We start from the raw sequence: 23622 nt of genomic DNA, 5'->3' as shown, positions 1-23622 counted from the left end.
GTCCATCAACCACTACTGTAGATCTGTGAGGAAATGAGTTGTATTATATGGTGTGGTTGTGAGACCTCAACGTGTGATACACTATCATCTCTTTTCAGGATTAGTTAGATTTTGTTTGTCAAACCTTATCTAAACCCTGGGTAGCTCAAACTGTGGGCAGTCAGGCTGCAACAAAGGAACTGATGTAAAGCATTTAAACACAACCAAACAACTGGAAAAGAATGAAACATGACTCTCAAGCAATCTGACACAATTTATAAAAATAGGTTATATTTTTATGACTTTATAGACACCAAAATGTAAAAAGATCCACCAGAGGGTTCCAGAGATATATCAATACACAAGGAACAATAAATCAAGACTTTTCACTTACCTGCTAACAAGCATTGTCAAATCAACACATTTTACACTGGGAAACTTTTTCAGCAAAAGGTTACAGTACAGATGGATGCAGTAACTAAGAAAAAAACTTTATACATCCAACTCCAGCAGGGAGCCAAGTCAAGGGGACCAGAAGGGTTCCAAGAAACAGTTACCTTATGAAGAAAAGCATTTTTATATCCAGTTCCATGTCATTGGTCCCTTCCCATTAATTCCTATGGAGTGGTCCTGGTGCAAGGAATATGGAATGCCAAAGCTGCTCCAGAATGCTGAAGATGCTGTGCGGTCGATGAGGGTCTTCCTGGGGCTACTCCTCCGACTACAGTGCAGTTGTGGCAGCCATGGCCCCAGGGGTTGACGTCCCTCAAAGTTCTCTCTGGTCCAACAAAAGTCCATTCACCACTGGACTACTGGTCACTGGGAGCAACAAAACCAGTTGTTCACTTCTTTTGATGATAACTCTCCTTCTAGGCAACCCAGGTGCACTAAGACAACTCTCCCGGACCAAGCAGACTTGGGTGCAACTTTTGAACATTGGGTCTCGGTCTCGTCAACTCACCCAGGCTGGTTTCCTCAGCTTTTGTGGCCCTGTGCTATGAACAGGAAGTCAGACAACTGACTCTAGGAGTGTCTGCTTCTGACTGGGCTCAGGGGCCAACTTCTCCACAAGCAGGACACAGCAGGCACAGTCCTTTCCTTCGACAGCCCAAGGAGCAGCAGGTGCAGTCCAACATCTTCTTTTCCAGTTCCAGGGTAAGCAAGATAATCCTCCTTCAGTACTTTTCAACAGCCCAATCAAGATCTGAGTTATTGGTGCAAGGGGGACCACTTGTATGCCCAGAAAGTGGCCTCAGAGGAGGTCGCGGTCACTAGCCAATGGGCTACCTTGTTCCCTCCAGCTTGATGACAACTTCCTGTGAAGTATGGCATCTAGCTATCTCAGAGTTTGCCCACTTCCAAGACAGCTGAACCCCTCTCTTGGTGTGTGGAGCTCGGTAGCCGCACTAGAGGTGTGGCTACCTGGAGGCTCAACACCCATTGAAAAAACAGTCTGAATAGTGTTTCCCCCCTCTGCCCCGATGCTAACCTGTCTACTCAAACAAAAGAGCAGGCCCTCTTGAGTGTGTTCACCATTTGCCTTTCAAATGCAAATGTAAATGCAGATTCCCTTTTGAAGCTCACCTTATGGGCTAACACACTGTGCAGCTTCATTCCAAGAGAAGGGAACAGCACCTCCAGCAGCACGACTCTATTTATACCTGTTTTGGGAGCCATTTATACATCTCCCAGGGTGCGCAGAAGTTGGTCTGAGGGCAAGCAAAGGCAAATGGCTACTAGTAAACGTGTGCAACAGAGTGGCAACTTCCTAAAAGTCGCATATAGCAACAAGTCATATTAATTTCGACTTGGGCATCATGTTCAGCTTAAAGTAAATAGTTGTGTGATACTTTAAGGTACCAACTTTAGTAGTCCCTTTCAGGAGTTAGCACAGCGGAATTGTCAGCGTATAACCCTGTACTGGCCAATGGAGCAACTAGCCTTCTTCACAGTAAACTCGACAATTTCTAGTTTTTACTGTTAGAACTTGTGAAACACAAGTTCTGCTGCAGGGGTGACCTACATATATTAAAAAGGAAGTTTTGGCTTTCCACTGTTTAAAATAAAGTTGAGTTAGAAGTTTTAAACAGCTATTAGTCTGCAGTGGCAGGATGGGAACATTCGCTTACTCCCTGTGTACCCCTGGTACCATATACTAGGGATGTATAAGTAAGTTAGCTTATGCTGATCGGGTATAGGCCAATCAAACATACAGGTTTAAGGGTCCGGGCACTGGCAGAGAGGTCTGGTTAGCAGGTCTCAGTGCAATTTTAGAGCTGAAAAACCAGCAGCATCAGCCCAAAACTTTGGTAGTGAACATATAAAAAAAGGAATTCCCTTACAAGATCTTTTGCAGTCTACACATAAATTTAGAAATTATCGAAGAGGTCCCCTTGATATTGGGCCTACTGACACTTCGGATCCCACTGCAGAGTCTGCATATGCCACCAGGCGTGCTTGAGCAGCAGGTTGCAGGAGGCGATCATTCCCAGTAGCCTCAGAGTCAGCCTCACCGAAATCCAGAACAATGAATGAAAGATCGGGGTCATAGCCTGAATGTCCTTGAGAAAGGCACAAAACCGAACCATGTTCAGAATGGTTGGGATCAAGGGGTGTGTCTGAGAAGGAGGCACATGTGACTTTGGGGTGATGATGGTGAACCCCAAAGATGACAGGAGGTTTGTCTTAGTCTGGAAGTGGATGACAACTGCCTGGGGCAAGTTCACCTTCAGCATCCAAGCCATCAAGTTAGGGGGAAGACTGGAATCCTCGACCTCTGAAGGTGAGCTGTTGTAGCACTGCAATGTCTGGCGGGCACCACCCCAAATGGGGGGGCTCTTTGCCGGAGATCTTTTACAATGATGGTGCCGTGACCCCAGGAGTGAGTAGGCAAAAAAAGGAGATCAAAACAGGAAATGGTTAAAATTGGCTCTCAAACCCTCCAACGGGCAAACGATTTATTAGACCAGATGGAAGGTAGGGACCAAGATTAAAAAGATATAGTCGAGAGAGTGAAACAGAGATAATGATCAATCACTCTATATTAGAAAGAGTAAATAGGAGGGAAGTTGGACAGTTTCCAAACCAACCCTATCGTGGGTCAACATGTTTCGCATCCTGGTGGCCCATACGGGTCCAGTGATGCTTCGTCAGGACCTAGATGACTACGTGTATCTCCTAATGTAACCATACAGGATCCACGGACCCAGGTAGGTTCCTTCCATCTGGTCTAATAAATCGTTTACCCGTTGGAGGGTTTGAGAGCCAATTTTAACCATTTCCTGTTTTGATCTCCTTTTTTTGCCTACTCACTCCTGGGGTCACGGCACCATCATTGTAAAAGATCTCCGGCAAAGAGCCCCCCCCATTTGGGGTGGTGCCCGTCAGACATTGCAGTGCCGGTCTGACGAGGAGCTATACCGATGATGAAGCATGACATCCTCATGGAGGTGGAAGAAAATATCCTCTTCTCAAACATTTTCACTTGTTTGGACACCTTATCGGGAGGAGTAATCAGAAAGGTATTCAGGTTTGTCAAGCTTGTAGACGCCTGCACCACCGAACATTCAGAAGAGGAGTGCTGAGACAAAAATATAGGGTCGACCAGGGAAGGGCGCTGGTGTCTCGCAATCTGGATGTTGACTGGAAGGCCACAGCCATGTCTGGCCAAGGCCCCTAAGAGGGTATCTGTACGTGTCCCATTGAAGGGCAAGTGGGGCTCAACAGATGTTGCCATGGCTGAAGCACTTCCATCAAGACACTGGTTTCAATCTCTAAAATGGGAAACTGGAGGTCAAGAACTGCAGCTACACTACACATGACCATAAGATGCACTCTCCTCATCTGCAGGGCCTGGGGGAGAGAGGAGTCCTGAATTAGGTTAAGGGTCAAGTCCATTGGCATCTTGGAGGTCATCAAAGCAATTATTCTCCTGGTATGGTCGCCCCTATTTCATCATCCCCATCAACGTCACTGTTCAAAGCCGTAACAATAAGAAATGCAACATATGTGCTCTTCATTGTGGAGGTGGTAAGTCAAGGGTGGCGATTCTTAACGAAAATTGAACGCAGCTTCGATCAGGGTTGTAACAGGGTAGACTCAGAGAACAGAATGTGCACGTCCTCCTCAGGTGTTAATGGAATCTACATCGACGTCGAGGCTTGGGAACTGGTGTGGATCGTGGTGCCGGAGGTGGGGTCAGAACAAGAACCAGAGAAGGGCTAGTGGTGGATTTGGAGGGTCCAACTGGCACCTAGGCGAACCTCCCAGAGGTACCCAGATAGAGGGTATCTCAGCTCCTTGCAGCCATGACAGCATGCCAAGTGAGTCGTTAAGGAACAACAGACTAAGAGCATAGCCCGCAGAATGAGGTGTCGCAGGCGGCCCTTGAAACTCAGGTTGTGCCAGGACAAGTTGCGAAATAGGCTTCGATATATATTGGCTTCAGGAGTGAGATTGAGAGGCATGGTGATGCCCTTGTCTCTTCTTAGGAGTATGAGAGTGGTAAGAGGGGGGTGGAGTCATGTTTGGATTTTTTTTCTTCAACCCTAAAGACTTATGGCGTGACGATGATCAACTTTGGGAATGACTCCTGCAACTTCTGGTCCAGGACAGACCCTACTTATTGGACCAGTCTCATTGTGGAGTCTTCCGGTGCATAGAGTTATGGAGTTTCACCTCATGGTTGCCTACGGCCTTTGGGTTCATTGATGCACAGTCAATGCAGGACTTAGAGTCATGGCTCGACCCTGGGCATCCACGCAAACCTTATGAGGATCTGCACAGGCATTCGTTTGCGACAGTCCTTATAGGGTTTTAATGCCTGTTGTCTTGAGGTGACATTTCTCTCGCACACTGTGAATTTTTAATTTTTGGGGTTGAAAACCTGTCTCAAAGGGAGGAGAGGCAGCACCGGATCCAAATCTGGTGGTGTGGGAAAAATGAGCTCACGTCAGCGTGCAAGAATGGTACCTATATGTTCCCCACTTCATTTATGGAGGGGAACAGCATTGGTGCGGAGTTACACAGCGCCACCTTCAGGCACACACAGGGTGAAAATGTTTCTGGTTTCAGTCTGACACCTAGGGAATATTCAAAAAGTGAGGAATCTGCAGTTAGAAGTCTCTATAAGAAAACTGTGTTTGAAGAATAAGAATATAGAAATAACACTGCATGGCAGGCCTGCAATCTGTCCCTTCACTAGGGACAGCTATATGCTGCAGTGCATTGTTTAACGCAGACGTTCTTTCTTACCCAGGATCTACTTCACCATCAAACACCTGTGATCATGCACGTTTGCAGTCCAAGTAGAACACATTTCTTACCTGGCAGTGAAGACCGTGGACCCATGGGAGCACCCCACTGCTGACCAGCTGCCTGGTGCATGAGAGAGGGCCCTGGTATTTGGAGCTGTGGCTGTCCTGGTGCCTGGTGAGACATTTGTTGTCCCATAGATTGGTGCTGTATCATTCCCTGGGCCGCCTGCTGCATGTGGTGCAAGGCCTGCTGCGACTGTTGGACTCCAGGCTGAGTCTGTCATTCATAGAGAGAGAATATGAACACATTAATGATGCATAAGGAGGGAAGTGAGCATGAAATGGAAACAGGGGGCACTCAGTTTCTGATTTGCCTATCTCTTCTGATGTAAAAACAGAAGCAATGAGAGAGGCAGAGAAAGGCCAAGAAGCAGAAAACAAGACAGGAGCAAAGCACAAGAGGTGGGGGGGAAAGAGCAGTGCTGGCAGAAAGAGATGGAGAGCAAATATAAATGGAGGGAGAGACGAACACCAGATGGGAGGCCAAAAGAGACAAACAAGGAGAGAACAGAAGCAGACAAGAGGAAGGCAGAGAGTGACTGGCGCGGTGAAAGACAGGTTCCAGACGAGTGTGGGGGAGAAAAAGACAACAGGCCAGAAAGGCCTCAGAGGGTCAGCGAGAAGGGCGCCAGTCTAGAGGGTCAGCGAGAAGGGCGCCAGTCTAGAGGGTCAGCGAGAAGGGCGCCAGTCTAGAGGGTCAGCGAGAAGGGCGCCAGTCTAGAGGGTCAGCGAGAAGGGCGCCAGTCTAGAGGGTCAGCGAGAAGGGCGCCAGTCTAGAGGGTCAGCGAGAAGGGCGCCAGTCTAGAGGGTCAGCGAGAAGGGCGCCAGTCTAGAGGGTCAGCGAGAAGGGCGCCAGAGCAGAGGGTCAGCGAGAAGGGCGCCAGAGCAGAGGGTCAGCGAGAAGGGCGCCAGAGCAGAGGGTCAGCGAGAAGGGCGCCAGAGCAGAGGGTCAGCGAGAAGGGCGCCAGAGCAGAGGGTCAGCGAGAAGGGCGCCAGAGCAGAGGGTCAGCGAGAAGGGCGCCAGAGCAGAGGGTCAGCGAGAAGGGCGCCAGAGCAGAGGGTCAGCGAGAAGGGAGCCAGAGCAGAGGGTCAGCGAGAAGGGAGCCAGAGCAGAGGGTCAGCGAGAAGGGAGCCAGAGCAGAGGGTCAGCGAGAAGGGAGCCAGAGCAGAGGGTCCAGCTGCATAGTCACCTAGGAGCTGTCCCTCCCCAGTCACCGGATTGCAGATGGGTCAGTGGTCAGGAGGACCACCAACAAGCACAAGCAAATGCAACTGGATCAGTTAGAGATTTACAGACCTGAAGTGGACCAGCAGGGTCCTGGGGACTCGTCCCTTGGAGCGGAGTCCGGACTGACCCTCAGAAGACAGAAGAGCCAGCAGATGCAGTCGGAACTCCAACAAGCAACCCACTGGCAGCAGGCACAGTAAGTCGCAGTGAGGCCTAAGCATCACACCTCAAGAGGAGTCCCACGTTGCTGGAGCAGCAGAGGAGACTGTCCTTGCAGAGGTAGAGCGCTGGGGGCCAGAGCTACTTAGAGCCTGAAAATCCCTCGGAGCGGGAGTCAACAAGCCTTGGTTGCTGCAACTGTCACAGTGCACAGGGGTTCTGTCTTGGAGGAAGAGGCAAGGGCTCACCGTCTGTCAAGTTGGACAGTAGACAGAAGACAGAGAGGACCCCTAAGAACTACCATCTGTGTTGGAGAATCTTCGCAAGTCCAGAGAACAGCATATCCCAGCAGCCGGACGCAATTGCCTTAGGTGCCTGCAGATACAGGGGATTGACTTCTTCACTCCAAAGGAGATGCCTTCTTGCTTCTTTGGTGCAGCTGGAGTCTTGCCGACCACAGAAGCTGCACAGCCATAGAAATATTGCAAGTTGCTGACTGGAGCCATAGCAAGAATGTTGCAAGTATAGGTTGTCTCAGTGTTGCAGTCTTGTTCGGTTCCTGTCAAGTCCAGCAGCGGTTCCGGTGGCGGGAGCAGAAGAGGTCATTGCAGAGGAGTCCTGGTGGAGTCTTGCATGTCGAAACTGGAGACCGACCCACAAGGGAGTCCCTAAATAGCCCAAAAAGGGGCTTGGTCACTTTGCAAGGTAACCACCTATCAGAGGGGGCCACTGACGTCATCTGCCTAACCTGACCAGTCAGATGCTCCCAGGGGCCTCTGCCCATCTTTTTTTCAAGATGGCAGAATTAAGTGGCCTCCTGGAGGAGCTCTGGGCACCAGCCCTGGGGTGGTGAGGGTGGTGATGGACAGGGGAGTGGTCATTCCTCTTTCCTTTGTGCAGTTTCACGCCAGAGCAGGGGTCGGGGTCCCTGGACTGCTGCAAACTGGATTATGCAAGTAGGGCACCAAATGTGCCCTTCAAACCAAACCGGTGACGTGGGGAAGCCACCCCTCCCCAGCCTTGTAACACCTATTTCCAAGGGAGAGGAGGTTGCACCCCTCTCCCACAGGAAATCCGTGTTCTGCCTTCCACTGCTTGAGCTTGTCAAGCAGCAGGAGTACCGAATCCTGTCTGAGAGGCTGCAGCAGCATGGGCTGCTTGCAGACCCGGGGAGACTGGTAGGAGCAATACTGGGGCATCCTCTAAGGATCCCCAGAGTGCACTGAATCGTGCCACCAATGCTGGCATCAGTATTGGGATATGATTTTGACACGTTTGATACCAAACATGCCTAGGTTCGGAGTTACCATTATGTAGCTGGACCATAGGTGGTCATGGCCAGTACATAGCTAAAATGGCTTCCCCGCACTTACGAAGTACAGGGAATCTGAACTGGAATCAGTAGGGGCACCTCTGCTCTTGCAGGGGTGCCCACACACACAGGGACCTGCACCCTGCCCTTAGGGCTGGGAGGGCCTACAATAGGGGTGACTTACAGTGACCTGGTGCAGTGACCAGCAGTGAAAGGGTGCATGCACCTTTTCATGCAGGCGGCAAATGGCAGGCCTGCATACACAGTTTTCATGGGCTCCCACGGTTAGCATAATACATGCTGCAGCCTATGAGAGATACCTGGTGTACCAATGCTCTGGGTACCTAAGTATCATATACTAGGGACTTACAGGGGTACACCAGTATGCCAATTGTGGGGTGTAAAGACTACCAAGACAACCAAATTTAGAGGAGAGAGCGCAATCACTGGGGTCCTGGTTAGCAGGATCCCAGTGAAAACAGTCTAAGCACACTGACAACAGGAAAAAAGTGGGGGTAACGATGCCAGAACGAGGGACTTTCCTACAGTTGTCAAGAAGGGTGCCAGACCAGCGGATTGGCGAGAGGGGCACCAGACCAGTGGGTCAGCAAGAAGGGCACCAGACCAGAGGGTCGGAGAGAAGGGCGCCAGACCAGAGGGTCGGAGAGAAGGGCGCCAGACCAGAGGGTCGGAGAGAAGGGCGCCAGACCAGAGGGTCGGAGAGAAGGGTGCCATACTAGAGGGCGGGAGGGAGGCGGGGTCTGGAGACATGACAACCAGACAGACGGAGAGAGAAGGCTTCCAGGGAGTATATCTTAGAGATGAGCTCCAGAGAAGGAGCCAGAGAAAGGGGCCAGACATGGGGACAGATAGAAGGTCGCCAGAGCGAGGGAGAGCAAGGCCACCAGAAAGAGAGAGCGAGAAGGCCACCAGAAAGAGAGAGCGAGAAGGCCACCAGAAAGAGAGAGCGAGAAGGCCACCAGAAAGAGAGAACGAGAAGAGCACCAGACAGAGGGAGAGCACGAGAAGAGCACCAGACAGAGGGAGAGCACGAGAAGAGCACCAGACAGAGGGAGAGCACGAGAAGAGCACCAGACAGAGGGAGAGCACGAGAAGAGCACCAGACAGAGGGAGAGCACGAGAAGAGCACCAGACAGAGGGAGAGCACGAGAAGAGCACCAGACAGAGGGAGAGCACGAGAAGAGCACCAGACAGAGGGAGAGCACGAGAAGAGCACCAGACAGAGGGAGAGCACGAGAAGAGCACCAGACAGAGGGAGAGCACGAGAAGAGCACCAGACAGAGGGAGAGCACCAGAAGAGCACCAGACAGAGGGAGAGCACGAGAAGGGCACCAGACAGAGGGAGAGCACGAGAAGGGCACCAGACAGAGGGAGAGCACGAGAAGAGCACCAGACAGAGGGAGAGCACGAGAAGGGCACCAGACAGAGGGAGAGCACGAGAAGGGCACCAGACAGAGGGAGAGCACGAGAAGGGCACCAGAAAGAGGCGGCTCGAGAAGGGCACCAGACAGAGGCGGCTCGAGAAGGGCACCAGACAGAGGCGGCTCGAGAAGGGCACCAGACAGAGGCGGCTCGAGAAGGGAACCAGACAGAGGCGGCTCGAGAAGGGAACCAGACAGAGGCGGCTCGAGAAGGGCACCAGACAGAGGCGGCTCGAGAAGGGCACCAGACAGAGGCGGCTCGAGAAGGGCACCAGACAGAGGCGGCTCGAGAAGGGCACCAGACAGAGGCGGCTCGAGAAGGGCACCAGACAGAGGCGGCTCGAGAAGGGCACCAGACAGAGGCGGCTCGAGAAGGGCACCAGACAGAGGAGGCACGAGAGGGGCACCAGACACAGAGGGGGCACGAGAGGGGCACCAGACACAGAGGGGGCACGAGAGGGGCACCAGACACAGAGGGGGCACGAGAGGGGCACCAGACACAGAGGGGGCACGAGAGGGGCACCAGACAGAGGGGGCACGAGACGGGCACCAGACAGAGGGGGCACGAGACGGGCACCAGTCAGAGGGGGCACAAGACGGGCACCAGACAGGGTAAATGGTACCGAACAGAGGAGGCACCAGAAAGGGCACCAGACTGAGGGGGCACGAGAAGGGAACCAGACAGGGTAAAGGGTACCAAACAGAGAAGGCACGGCAAAGGGCACCAGACAGAGAGAGCACTAGAAGAGCACCAGACAGAGGGAGCACCAGACAAAGGAAGCATGAGAAGAGCACCAGACAGAGGGAGCATTTTCTACAACTGTTCAGTAATATTTCAATTCATCAAAAAATTAACAAGCATTCTGTTCCCCGAGTAACAATGCTATGACTCAGCCACTGGTAATTAGTCAAGGTGCATTTCAGTTTCTGGTTGTCTGCCCATCATGCCACTTCAGATTAGAGCTGGTCCTATGACACAGTGAGAATTGGCTCGACAACCGGGGACATGGCCAGCCACATACAAATGATCCTTTGCCCTGCTCCAGTAAGAGCCTGATCCTCACAAAGGTGGCTTTGCTTCCAGCATCTAGCCATGTAGAGGTTTGTACTGCTTAGCATCCTTTACTTTGTCATTCTTCAAACAGCTTGCCCTTGGAGCAATGTGCTCCAAAGGCAACAATAATTTACTTTGAACAGCCTATCCCTACTTAAGTCTACCTGGGTTCAAGAAGGAAAATATTTTCATGATCTCAGTTCCTTTGCATCTAACAACATTCACTGATGAAGGGAACTGGCTACTGGATCGATCTTCGTTCAGTTGTGCAGTACTGTAACGTCAGGTTTATCGGCAACCCTGATGTACAGTCCCCTCAGTCAGATTCACAAGAACATGACAGAGAAGTACAATTACATCTACAGTCCCCTCCTTCAGAATCACAGGAACATGACAAAGAAGTACAATTACAGCACTGAAGGGGTTCTCGATCTGCTCCAATCCAAGCCACACTCACCGGCTGCTGGTTGAGGAGAAGGCTGCGAAGCTGTGGGTTGGCCCCTGGGTTCTGCGCTCTCAGCATGGGCCCAGTCTGGGTAGGCTGACCAGGGGCCTGAACTGAAGTTTGAGGAGGCTGAGGATTGGCCTGTTGCTGCTGCTGTTGTTGCTGCTGCTGTTGTTGCTGCTGCTGCTGGGCGGCCTGCTGCTGGGCACGGAGCTGTAACTGAGAAGCAAAGAGAGGAAATCGGTTTCCAGTGGTCTACTCAATTCTTAAGTCCATACCCTAGGCTTAGCAAGAAAAGCAAGGTAACTTACCAGGCTCTGTTGCCTTTGCTGCTCATCCATCATTGTAACCTGCCCGACGGAATTCAATCCCAAGGGCACCTGCTGTCCAGCCAGCTGCAAAACACAGAGCATTTGAGAAAGTGTGTGAAGATGAGAAGCAGGAAGAGGAGCAATAAGGCAGCTAGGAAAGAACGGGAAATGAATGGCACTTTTAATCCGCAGTCACCCTCCTCCAGAAGAAAAAAAAAAAAAACACAATCACTAGTGAAATCTGTCTGTACATAGGAACACATTTGAGGTGTGTGGGAGCTGATGCAGCATAGAAGGGTGGGGATTCACTATATGCGTCTGGTGAATATGTAAACTAATGATCTGTACTAGTAGAAATTCTGCCTACAGCCAGAAAATCCCATGCATCTGCACAAAGTAGGCTAAAGACTACTAATACAAGAGAAACTTGTGAGCATCTGTCTTTTTCGTCTTCCTTCTACTAATGCAGCAGTCTCTGCAGTGTGTAATCTGTTTTTATTGATATGTTCAAGTCAATAACCTCCACCTTCTGGAACAGTGTACCCATTATTTTTATACTGTACATTGGGAGAACGTGCACTGGACCAGTCAATCTCCCAGTCCCCCCTCTCCTTTTTTTCATAGCCCACATGAATGACTTGTAGATGGGATGTAAGAGGACAAGGCCTTGGCTCTCACTGTATGCACATAGACATCCTACAGGGAGGGGGCAGCAACCTTGTACCATTCAAGAAAGCAAATTGGGTGTATAATACCATCCAAATTAAAGAAAACACTCCAGTAGGTGACAAAGGGCCTGTCGGAGAAGGAAATTGCTACAGCCCTCTCAAATGAGAAACTGTCCACAAGTGTCAGAACCGAAGGAAGGACTTGGAAAACTCAGAACATGTCACCGTAACCATAAAGCAGTTGTAGTGACCACAGATTAATGTTCACAAAGCTTTGCATAGAAGGGTCCCGATTCACCTAAACAAGAACTTACGGAAGTACCAACGACCAGATCTCTAAGGTCAGCGCCCCTGAACTCACCAATGACCCATCCAGTAAAATGTACTTGTTTTGCGGGAGTCCTTTCCTTAACTCTCAGGGCCTTGTCTTCTGAACTCAATGCTCCTACACCTCAGGCTAGATTTCTTACAAAGGATTGAAAATCTACTCATCGGGTTGCATTAGGCTTGGGAACCGTCTTTCTTCTTCAGGATCATATATATTGCAGCCACCTCCTTTACTATCTCACTAATTTCGTGCACTGCTTAAAACCAAACATAAATACATATGCAGGATTCAATAAGGCCAAGTGGCACCTAATAGTTAGCTGTGGTATTATGCAAACTGTACATCTCAGAGCTGTCGCCAGAAGAAATTGAATTAATATAGACTACATCCTTTCATACCAAACTCTTAACAATTTGCCAGGACAAAATCGGCCGTAAAGTAATAATTCCCAAGGTCACAGCTCATGAATTTCTGACATTTTGACAAAATGAGGCAAACGTTTCAGTCCCATTCACTGGATATGCACAGTATGTGAATCTATATCGGATTCTAACAGCAAAAATAAGAGAACCGACACATAAACCACTGTATGCCTCTTCTGCTCCTAAGCAAAATAACAACAATGGCTGCAGGCCAGCAACTCTGAAGATGATGTTCACCAAAGACCTCCACTCTTCAAGGATTAAACTACTGTGCTAGTTAGGCCAAAGAGTTCCAGAACCCAGTAGTGCAGATTAGCTTCAGAAAACTCAAACTGAGACATACAGTATCGCTTGAAACTGGAAGGAACAAGCACAGACGAATAAAGAAACTTTATCAGGAAAGCAAGTTGGAACAGAGGCATACCTGAAGAAGCCCAGTAGAAGCGTCAACTTAAAAATAAATGAGGTTGGGGAGCGCTGAGGCACAATGAGGTAAGAGGTGAAAGTTTGGGCTGAACATGTGCAAGAAGCTCCTTCCAAAACCATGATCCTGTTTCTTTGCTATAGAAAATATGTTTAATCCCCAGGGCTGCATCCAGGACAGTGCAGCAGCTTAAAGGAAAGGTAAAATGGGCGTACCAATAACAAATGAAAGTGAAAATAGGTTTCCATCCATACTCTTCAACAAACCTAAAAATGACCCTGTTCTGCTAGAAAAGGGAAGGAGTAGGAAAGATATTCCAAGAGATGAAGCATGCTTGATGGATTTAGAGAGGACCTAAAAAACACGGATTAATACAAGGCAGTATGGGACGAGACCCCTCCACAGAGCTACAACACACACAACTCAATGAATATAATGATGGGGCCTAAAACAACAAGGGAAAGTGATCAAGAGAATTGAACCCACTTAATGGATTCTGGGAAGAGCTAGTCAAAGAAGCAAATCAACACGTGGGAACCTAGATGAAAAATGTCCCAAACGAACTGAATGGAATCCTTAGTGGATGAAAATGTAGAGAAGTGACCACACCAAATAATTTTGGGAAACGGCTCAAGAAAATCACACAAAATTAATGATTTGTTTAAGAATTTCTCTAGCTAAATGAATCAAACCAAGGATGTCTGATAAGAATCAACTCAGTGTGGGTTTTTGAAGAGTCACTTAAAAGACAAATTCGTCCCATTTACTAGATTTTGAGAAGAGACTATGTAGACAAAGGAACAAGTTACCTTTCTGAGAACTTTGCTAACATTAGTCCATAGGCTCTTTCTCAACGTGAAAAAAACAGTTAAAACATATCAATCCACACTGGAACTAATGATGATAAGTACCAAAGTCAGAAAAGGGTAACTTTGTCCTACTCTTACATCCCGACTCTTGTCTATTCTCAAATATGTGTGTGATTCAACAGCAATCAAGAATAAACAAGGTGGGAGGGGAAGTCCTCAAAAGGCACCCTTGGGACACAATGTGATTTTTTTTTTTTTTTTTTTTACCAAAGTCAACATTGCACGGGAAAGAAGACTCAAGAGAGATTGTCAAGTTGGCAGAATCTGTTTGGAGCAGCTCATATAGCTACACACAGACTTCCCAGCCCGGTTAGCGAGCACTCAGACACCAGATAGAGTGCAGAGTGTACATATGTTTGATACTGGACTTTATCCATCTGGCAATAGTGGCCATAAGAAGCTGCTCACTGGTATTCCTCATACAAAAGCCAAAAACAGTAGGTCAACAGAATGCAGATATCTGGTTTTAAGGAAGCATAAATGAAAGGACACCTGACGTCCAGGTTGTGAAATGTCTCCTCGGTCAAGGAGGTATCTAGATGGGGAGTGAATGAGGAGAGGGCCATCTCATTCAAACAGAACTCTACGACAACATTCGAGACAAGATGGGATGGATTCAGCACCATCGTGTCTTTTTAAAAGACAGTGAATGGTTCTAAGTTACAAAGGGCCTGGTGCTTTCTTATGCGGCGTCTGATGTAATGGCCTCCAAAATTAAACGTTCTATAACAGCACCTTTATGCACATAAAAGATTTAGGCCCTCCTTTCAACGCTGGCGGTAATAACCGCCTACTGCCTCAGTGACGGCCTCCACCATACCACCGGGTGGCGACCATCCGTCTGCCAGATTATGTGCACTGCCTGACGCCCGCCACAATAAAGGTGAAAATCTGGCAGTTTTCATACTGGCAGAAGGTGGTGACCTGGCACTGATACCACCTGCACCGTCCCACCAGTAGAACGCCCGCCAGCCATATTTTGAGCTGAAATACTGCCTGGCAGTGTTCTGCTGGTGGGGCGCTACTGGTGGTAGCAGTGCCCCTTCCCGTTCCCTGCCTGACGACCTCCTCACCCAAAGCAAGTCGGGCGTCCGACAGGGGAAGGGGTTGGGAGGGTGGCGTGTGTTGTGTGTGTGTCTGAGTGCATCTGTGTGTTGTGTTGTATGTGTGGGAGTGAATGCGTGTATGCATGGTGCGTGTGGGTGTTTGTGTGCGTGGGGAGGGGGAGGGGGGTGATGTGTGCGTGTGTGCCTCAAAGGGGGGGTGTTAGAATCGGGGGTGGGGGGGGTGTCAGGTGAGTGATAGGGGGTTGGGTGAGCTGCCTACCAGTGACAGGGAAGGAATTCCCTGTCACCGGTAGGGCCTACCGCCATGGTTTCCATGGCGTTGCTAACAGCACGGAAACCATGTCGATAGGCCAGGTCATAATGCTGCCGCCCGTACTCTGTGGGCCGCCAGGTCGGAGATTGACATCTCCGGCCTGGCGGCTCATAGCACCATGGCGGTATGAGTGGAGAAGTGGAGGGTTGGCTGCAGCCAACCCGCCACACTCATAATGTGGCAGTATGTCCCGCCAGCCTGTTGGCAATAATACCGCCACATTAACCCTGGTGGTCAAAAGACCACCAGGGTTAAAATGAGGGCCTAAATGTTTTATGCTTTAGTTCTATGTATTGTTTTCAACAGAGCATACGGGTATCAGGGTACTGTACAAAGCACTAAAAAATGAGGGGTAGAAGATGCATAAGGTGAAAAATGTTTGGAATGCAATACGTAATGATTTTAGATCTGAGTACAATAGGCACCGAGAGGAACAAATAAAAAAAGGTGTACAAGCATTTATAAAATTAAGGGGTAGAAGCATTGAGCTGAAATAATAACAATAACACTACAGCATGCTATCAAGTTGACAGAAAAACACTGATTCTGTGGCATCCGACTGGTAACTGCCAAATAGTGTGGATAAAAAAATGAAGCTATGTGAATTCATATAGGTGTATGGATTGAAGCTGCTAACCAGAGAATGAGCCCTCCAATATGAAGAAAATCAGAGCAGGATGCACTCAGGTGCAATACAGGCATAACAAGAACTGGCAAAGCCAATAGGTCACACTTCTTTGAGATCTATTGTTTTTTTTTTATGGAGTGGAGTTGAGTGGCACTGACTGAAATAGTGTGGCATTGAGTGGTATGGAAAGTTTCCTGAGTTGCCACTGAATTCTGAGTTGCCCTATAGCGCTTCAAGGCCTCCTGCTATAGAAATGCAAATATAATCCAATATGGTACAATTTATCTCTTCCAACGATCTATGTAAACATCTGATGCCTTTGATCTGATGCAGGGGCTTGTTAGCATGTGCAATGCTTCTGTGTTTACAGATAAATGAGGAAGGGCTAGTGGATGAAGCAGCAACATATATCTTGCCGGTGGGGATAAAAGAAAAGGAGGCACAAGGAGGTAGGTGGAGGCAGTGGAAGAAACAGTACTTGAACCACAGCACAATCAGCGGATGGACACTAGTTAAGATAAAACAATCTGTGCTTGGTCCATGCATAACAGAAAGAAAAGGAAGAGACGTCTGGCAAATCCTGCCCAATTAGAAGGTAGCAAAGAAGGGCGATGATGAAGCTAACCGATGCGTATTAATGGGCAGGCTAAAAGTCCTGTTTTAGCTTTTTTTTTTTTTTTTTAGGCACAATAGATTGTTGCAAAGCAACAGCAGAAGTGCATTGCCCGCATCACAGTGGTTGTTTGGTCTTTACTTTCAGCTGCGCTGCTGTACAACAGGTCTAAAAAACACATGGACAAAGCTGATAGATATCACATTGGCGAGAACTAATGACTTTAGCTACGCTTGTTTAAGTAAGAAAAGAGCGCAAAAGCAACAGCGCATGTGCTATCTCAGGCTAGACCTAAAAACTCTTGACATCCTAAAATACGATGATTGCAGTATCAACATCTAACAGAGTTGCTAGGGCCACATTTTAGATTAGATTGATGCAGAGGGCAGTGAGAGTGCAGTTGCGTAGAGCGCAGAGTAGAGTTGAGTGGCATAGAGTGCAGTGGTGTAGAGTGGTGCAGAATAGAATAGCACAGAGCGTCAGAGTACAGTGGCAGACAGTGGCAGACAGTGCAGTTGTGTAGACTGAAGTAGCATAGAGTGGCGTAGTGCAGAGTAGAGTGGCATAGAGTTCAGTGGCGGAAAGTGTAGGGTTGCAAAGCAGAGTGTCAGACAGCAGTGGAGAAGAGTGGAACAGAGTGGTGCAGAAAGCAGTGGCACGGAGTACAGTGATGCAGAGTAGAGTGCAGTGGCATAGAGTGCAGTGATAGAATACAGTTGTGGAGAGTGCACTGGCGTTGAGTGCAGGGTTTAAGAGTAGAGTAGCATAGAGTGCAGTGGCATACAATGGAGCAGAGTGACTGAGTGCAAATCAAATCAAATCAAATCATTAACATTTATAAAGCGCGCTACTCACCCGTGCGGGTCTCAAGGCGCTAGGGGGAAGAGGGAGTTACTGCTGCTCGAAAAGCCAGGTCTTGAGGAGTCTCGGAATGCGGAGTGGTCCTGGGTGGTCCTGAGCCTGGTGGGGAGGGTGTTCCAGGTCTTGGCTGCCAGGAAGGAGAAGGACCTCCCACCCGCCGTGGAGCGGCGGATGCGAGGGACGGCAGCGAGCGCGAGGCCAGAGGAACGGAGGAGACAGGTGGAGGCGTAGAAGCTGAGGCGACGGTTGAGGTATTCCGGTCCCCTGTTGTGGAGGGCTTTGTGTGCGTGGGTGAGAAGTCGGAAGGTGATCCTTTTGCTGACTGGGAGCCAATGCAGGTGTCTCAGGTGTGCGGAGATGTGGCTGTTGCGGGGTACGTCGAGGATGAGGCGGGCCGAGGCGTTTTAAATACGTTGCAGGCGTTTTTGGAGTTTAGCGGTGGTCCCAGCATAGAGGGTGTTGCTGTAGTCCAGGCGGCTCGTGACGAGGGCGTGGGTCACGGGTTTTCTAGTGTCGGCGGGGATCCAGCGGAAGATCTTGCGGAGCATGCGGAGGGTGAGGAAGCAGGCGGAGGACACGGCGTTGACTTGCTTGGTCATGGTGAGAAGAGGGTCCAAGATGAAGCTGAGGTTGCGGGCGTGGTCTGAGGGGGTCGGTGCGGTACCAAGGGCCGCGGGCCACCAGGAGCACAGGCATAGAGTAGACTGTTTCAGAGTAGAGTGAAGTGGCGTACAGTAGAGTGGTGCAGGGGAGAGTACAGTTGCGTAGTGTCACAGAGTACAATGGCATAGAGTAAAGTGGAGTGCAGCGTACATTAGAGTGGTGTAAAATGTACTGGTGTAGAGTGCAGTGTTGCACAGTGTCCTAGAGTGTTGACGAGTATGTCGGCACAAAGTGGAGTAGTGCAGAGTAGATTGGCGTGACCTAGACTTGGAGTGATGTTGAGTACAGTGGTGAAAAGTGCAATGGTGTAGAGTGACGAAGAGTGACTTGACAGAGCAGAGTTGTACAGGGTAGAGCAGGACAGCGTAGCGTGAAGTGGCGTAGATTGGAGCGGTGCAGTGGAGTGGTGCAGAGTAGAGTGGAGTGGCAAAGAGTAGAGTATTCATGGTGTTGTAGTACACTGCCATTACAAACAACACATTTTCAACTAAAATGACCATTACATTTGCACAGACATACAGTTTTACTAATAAAACTATAAAATGCACAGAAGGAAATGTTTGGAAATAACATCACCTAGTTTAATGATTCGTGTTGATCGTTTTAAAGCATTTGTTTCCAACATGCTTCAGAAATAACAAAAAATGTGCTTCATTTGTGCGTTCATAATTCTGATATATTCTGAAATCCTTCCACAGTTCATTTATGTGTTGTCATGTGCTAGAAAAACATTTTTGTAAACCCACTATCCAGCAAGATTCTCACATAAATCCTCTCACTGTGAAGTTAGTAGAAGAAAGTATACAAGTGCCCTTTAAAGACAGCCCATGGCATTTGCCCGAGGTCTCTAAATGCACAGCAAATGTAGCGAGATAAGAACAAGATTTACAGCCCTGTTTACAGAAAGGAAGAACTCAGAACGATTCTGTAAATAAGGTTTTGGCAACAGGAAGGACCGAACTCAAGCTGGCCAGCCTAAAACAAATAAAGCTAGTAAAGGAAAATAAGAAAATGTGAGTTACAAACCACAAAGCCAATGGCAAGCAACGGGCAGAATGCATTCCTAGGTCAACTTTCTGAATGTCCCCAGGAAGTCTTTAGTAAATTAGACTGCTCAGCTGTCTGGTAGGGTGCGACCAAAATTGTGGCCTGTTCTTTCCCAGACAACAAACCGTATCTTGCAGGGCTGCTGCAAAGCCTTCATCTAGCACCTATGAGGAGCACAGCCCGGCAGAGTTTCACAGTCTGGACAGACCCAGAATGAAATAGGACACACAGAATGAGCCATGCCACACTTGATATTTGTGTAAGGAAGGTTGCAGGAAGCAAAAAAACAAAAATGCTGGCTATAAGGTTCGAGTCTTGGTGTTGGCGTAACAGCTTGTGATTCTGGACAAACCACTTAATCTGTTGTGCCTTAAAATATCTCCTTGTGGAAAAAAAATGAATGTGACCATGTGTAAAGTAACGTGTGCTCAAGAACAGCGCTCCAATCACCTTTCGGCTGAGTCTGCTATATAAAGCTGCCGAAAAAAATATTAAACAGAGTGAGGTACAACAAAGTGACATGGAGAAACATTAAAAATGTAGATGTGAAAAAAATAATGATCTGAAACCAGAAAAAAAAGTGATGCCAAAATAAAGTTCTCAGAAGCACAGTGCCAGTAATGGAAGGCCACAAATGAAACTAAATTAATTTGAAGTTTGTCCACGCTCCAGAAAAGTACAAGCATTGGCAAAGCCAATAGGTCTCACCTATACAAGAGCTTGCAAGAGCTATTGGGTTTGGCAATATGTTTTGCCATGTTGTACACCAGTGTGGCTGCTGTTCAGCATGGCTAAAGGTTAGTGGCTTAATGTGTAAGAGTGGAGTGGGGGATTAAAGTGTCGTGGAGTGGAATTGCTGGAGTTTCAGAGTTGAGTAGGGGGGAGTAGAGTTCAGTGGCAGAGAGTGTCAGAATGAAGTGGGTTGGAAAGATTGGAGTGGACTGAGGTAGTGAACTGGACTGGAGTAGGGTGGGGTGGATAGGATTGGGGTAGAGTGGGGTGGATAGAATTGGAGTGGAGTGGATTGAAATGGGTTGGGGTGGATTGAACTGGGGTGGATTAGATTGGATGGGGTGAGTGGTTTGGATTGGAGTGATAGGGCGGGGGTGGGTGGATTTGATTGGGGTGAATTCGAGTGGGGTTAGGTTGGAGGATTAGATTGGACTGGAGTGGGGTGGATTGGACTGGAGTGGGGTGGATTGAACTGGAGTGGGGTGGGGTGGATTCGATACACGGGATTGGAGTGGGGTGATCGCACTGTAAAGGGTTGGATTGGGCAGGAGTGGGATGGATTCGAGTGAGGTGGACTGGAGTGGAGTGGGGTGGATTGGACTGGAGTGGAGTGGATTGGATTCACTGGATTGGAGTGGGGTGCTTGGAGTGGGGTGGAATGGATTGGAGTGGGTGGCCTGAAGTGGGGTGGGCTGGATGGATTGGAGTGGGGTGGGGTGAACTGAACTGGGATGGGGTGGGGTGGATTGGATTGGGATAGGGTGGATTGGGTGTGGTGGATTGGAGTAAGTGGGGTGTATTGGTGTGGAGTGGATTGAGGTTGCTTGGATTGGGGTGTGGTGGGCTGCAGTGGGATGGATTGAGATGGGGTGGATTAGATTGGAGTGGGGTGTGTTGGATTTGGGTGGATTGAACTGCATTGAGGTGGGGTGGATTAGGGTGGAATGAATTGGGATAAGGTAGATTGGATTGAGATAGGGTGGTGGACTGGAGCGAATGTGGTGGATTTGAGTGGGTGGGGTGGAATGAGTGAGGGGGATAGGAATGGGATAGAGTGGACTGGATTGGGGTGCAGTGGGCTGGGATGGATTGGGGTGCAGTGGGCTGGGATGGATTGGAGTGGGGTGGGATGGACTGAAGTGAGGTGTGTTAAATTGGATTGGGGTGGACTGGATTGGAATGGGGTGGATTGCACTCAGGTGGGGTGGACTGAACTGGGGTGTGGGGGGATTGGTTTGGGTGGGCTGCAGTGGGGGGATTGGAGTGGATTGGATTGGCAAGGGGGGTTTGGAATGGGATGGATAGGAGTGGTGTAAGCTGGATGGATTGGACTGGAGTGCGGTGGACTGAACTGGGGTGGAGTTGTGTAGATTGGATTGTGGTAGAGTGGTGTGGACTGGAGTAGATTGGGGTGGATTGGATTGGAGTGGAGTTGACCGAAATGGATTGGGGTGCGTTGGGGTGGATTGGAGTGGGGTGGTGGATTGGAGTGGGATGGGGTGGATTGGAGTGGAGTTGGGTGAGGTGGGGTGGATTTGGGTGGATCAACTGGGATGGATCTGATTGGGTGGAATTGGAATGGGGAAAGGTGGATTGGATTGGGGTGAGGTGGATTGGATTGGAGTGGAGAGTATTGTTTTGGATTGGAATGGCACACATTGGAGTGGGACGGATTGTTTTCTATTGGAGTGGGGCAGATTGGAGCGGGCAGATTTTTTTGGATTAGAATGGGGTAGATTGGAGTGAGGTGGATTGGAGTGGGTCAGACTGGAGTGTGGCAGATAGAGGGCTGCAGCAGATTGTTTTGGATTGGAGTCAGGGAGATAGGAGTGGGGCGGATTGTTTTGGATTGGAGTGAGGAAGATTGGAATGGGGCAAATTGGAGTGGATTGCAGTGGGGCAGATTGGAGTGGGGCAGATTGTTTTGGATTGGAGTGCAGTAGATTGCAGTGGGGCAGATTGGCCTGGATTGGTCAGACTGTTATGGACTGGAGTGAGGCAGATTGGAGTGGGGTGGATGGGAGTGAGGCATTTTGTTTTAGATTGGAGTAGGGCAGATTGTTTTGGATTGAAGTGGGGGAGATTGTTTTGGACTGGTGCAGATTGTTTTGGACTGGAGTTGGGCTAATTGAGTGGGGCAGATTAGAATAGGGTGGGTTGGGAGGATTGGAGTGGGGTGTGTTGGAGTGGACTGGATTGAGGTAAGTGGTTTGAACTGGAGTAGGGTGGATTGGTGTGGGGTGGGGTAAAGTGGGATTGATTGTAGTGGGGAGGACTGGAGTGTGATGGATTAGGCTGTACTGCACAATTATGTGTTAAAGCATCATTTCAGAAATTACATATAATAAACAATGCCACTTTGCAATTTCTGGAACAAGATAATCACCATCTTTTAACAACAGTGCCCACAAGCAAAAACAAAAGAAAACATGAGTGCAAAGTGAGAAAAGACGACTTGGCAAAGTAAAAGAATGTTAAACTATAAAAAAATAAAAAACTGCAATTTTGTTTATCCTGCTGGGCATGTTTTTGCCAGTCACAGGCCTTCTGTTTGCAGGGCACTAGAAGTTAAAAAGAATAAGAGTGTACCTCAATCATGTCGCGAGTAGCGGACGGGCACTGATTAAGTTGAATCAATCAGTGCTTGGTTCCTGCTCCACACAGAGGAAGGGAAATGATCCTTAGGCTGCAGTGATGAATTACGAGGCTGTAAAGAAGAGTGCCATGCAAACAATGGAAAGCGACAGGTGGGCTCCAAGCCCTTTACTGTACACAAAAGAGTCTCGCTAGCGCATGCACTCGCAGGCTCAACCCTAAAAAGGAAGTGATATCATATGTATGGTGGCCAATTAGTAGGCTACTACAATGATTGACAATCAAGCCTGCAAATGGTAAGTGACATCGGGGCTTCAAGCCCTTTACTGCATACAATAACCCTCCCAGCAACAGAGCAGGCACGCTGTAAGGCGAGACCCAAAAATGATAAACAATTTGAAAGCAGAGAAGAGGGGGCGTTTCTGATAAATGCTATAAGAGTGTTCTAAGTAGTCAGACAGTTTCCCAAAAAGGATCTGCATAATGTTTCTAGCCAGTCTGGAACCTTAATCTGGCTAGAACCCATACTGCGGTTCAAAGAGGTTGAATGGTGCCCCTTCAAGGAAATCTGTGCATAAGGTATGCTTGATATAGTTTGAAGACCCAGCTGGTTCTGGTACAAAAGAACAGTCTGCACAGTTTTTCCCAATAGGCCTCACCTCAGTTTGACAGGTATTAAACTATACCTCACAAGCTATATGTTGTGAAAAGACATTCACTAAGAAAATACTGCGGGTGACTTCATATCACAGCGCCTACTCACAGAATCAGCCTTTGGCTCTTTTATTGTGCTCTGGTGGATGACTTCCTGCCATTCAGCACACTGTCCAGCTTATTGCGGAAAGGCCAGATCTCTCCTCTGGCAGAGAAGAATATGGACTCATAGGTCCAGAAGCAAAATGCAACATTGCAAAGTTGGAGCCACTATGATGCCTGAACCTGGAAGTGTTTTAGAGGTGCTCAGAGGGCAGGCAGACAAGAACATCTTCGTCCAATTCAACAAGAGGCCATGCCCCAATGACCCAGGACCAAATCAGGAGGCAAAATTGCTGCATTTGAATTTAAGCGGTGTTCAAAGATGGAGTGAAGGGCTTTTTGGTGAATCTAGCAGTTTTATGAAGAGCCGAGATGGCTTCTCAGGTTGCTC

General features: G+C 48.8%; 1 protein-coding gene across 10 annotated transcripts in view; it reads right to left on the bottom strand.

Moving 5' to 3' along the window:
• The window catches only part of MED25 (mediator complex subunit 25), a 134542-nt gene that overhangs the window by 14103 nt on the left and 96817 nt on the right, over positions 1-23622 (bottom strand). For all 10 annotated transcript variants that reach the window (XM_069200893.1, XM_069200900.1, XM_069200896.1 and 7 more), the window contains 3 exons: positions 11246-11329; positions 10947-11153; positions 5304-5511 (listed from right to left, as the gene is read on the bottom strand). In XM_069200893.1, the coding sequence (XP_069056994.1) occupies positions 5304-5511; positions 10947-11153; positions 11246-11329 (499 nt within the window). The remainder of the gene's footprint in view (positions 1-5303; positions 5512-10946; positions 11154-11245; positions 11330-23622) is intronic.

The sequence above is a fragment of the Pleurodeles waltl genome, chromosome 7 (genome assembly GCF_031143425.1).
Source record: "Pleurodeles waltl isolate 20211129_DDA chromosome 7, aPleWal1.hap1.20221129, whole genome shotgun sequence".
NCBI lineage: Eukaryota > Metazoa > Chordata > Amphibia > Caudata > Salamandridae > Pleurodeles > Pleurodeles waltl.
Note: the sequence above shows the minus strand (reverse complement) of the source record. Positions and strands in the feature narration are given on the sequence as shown.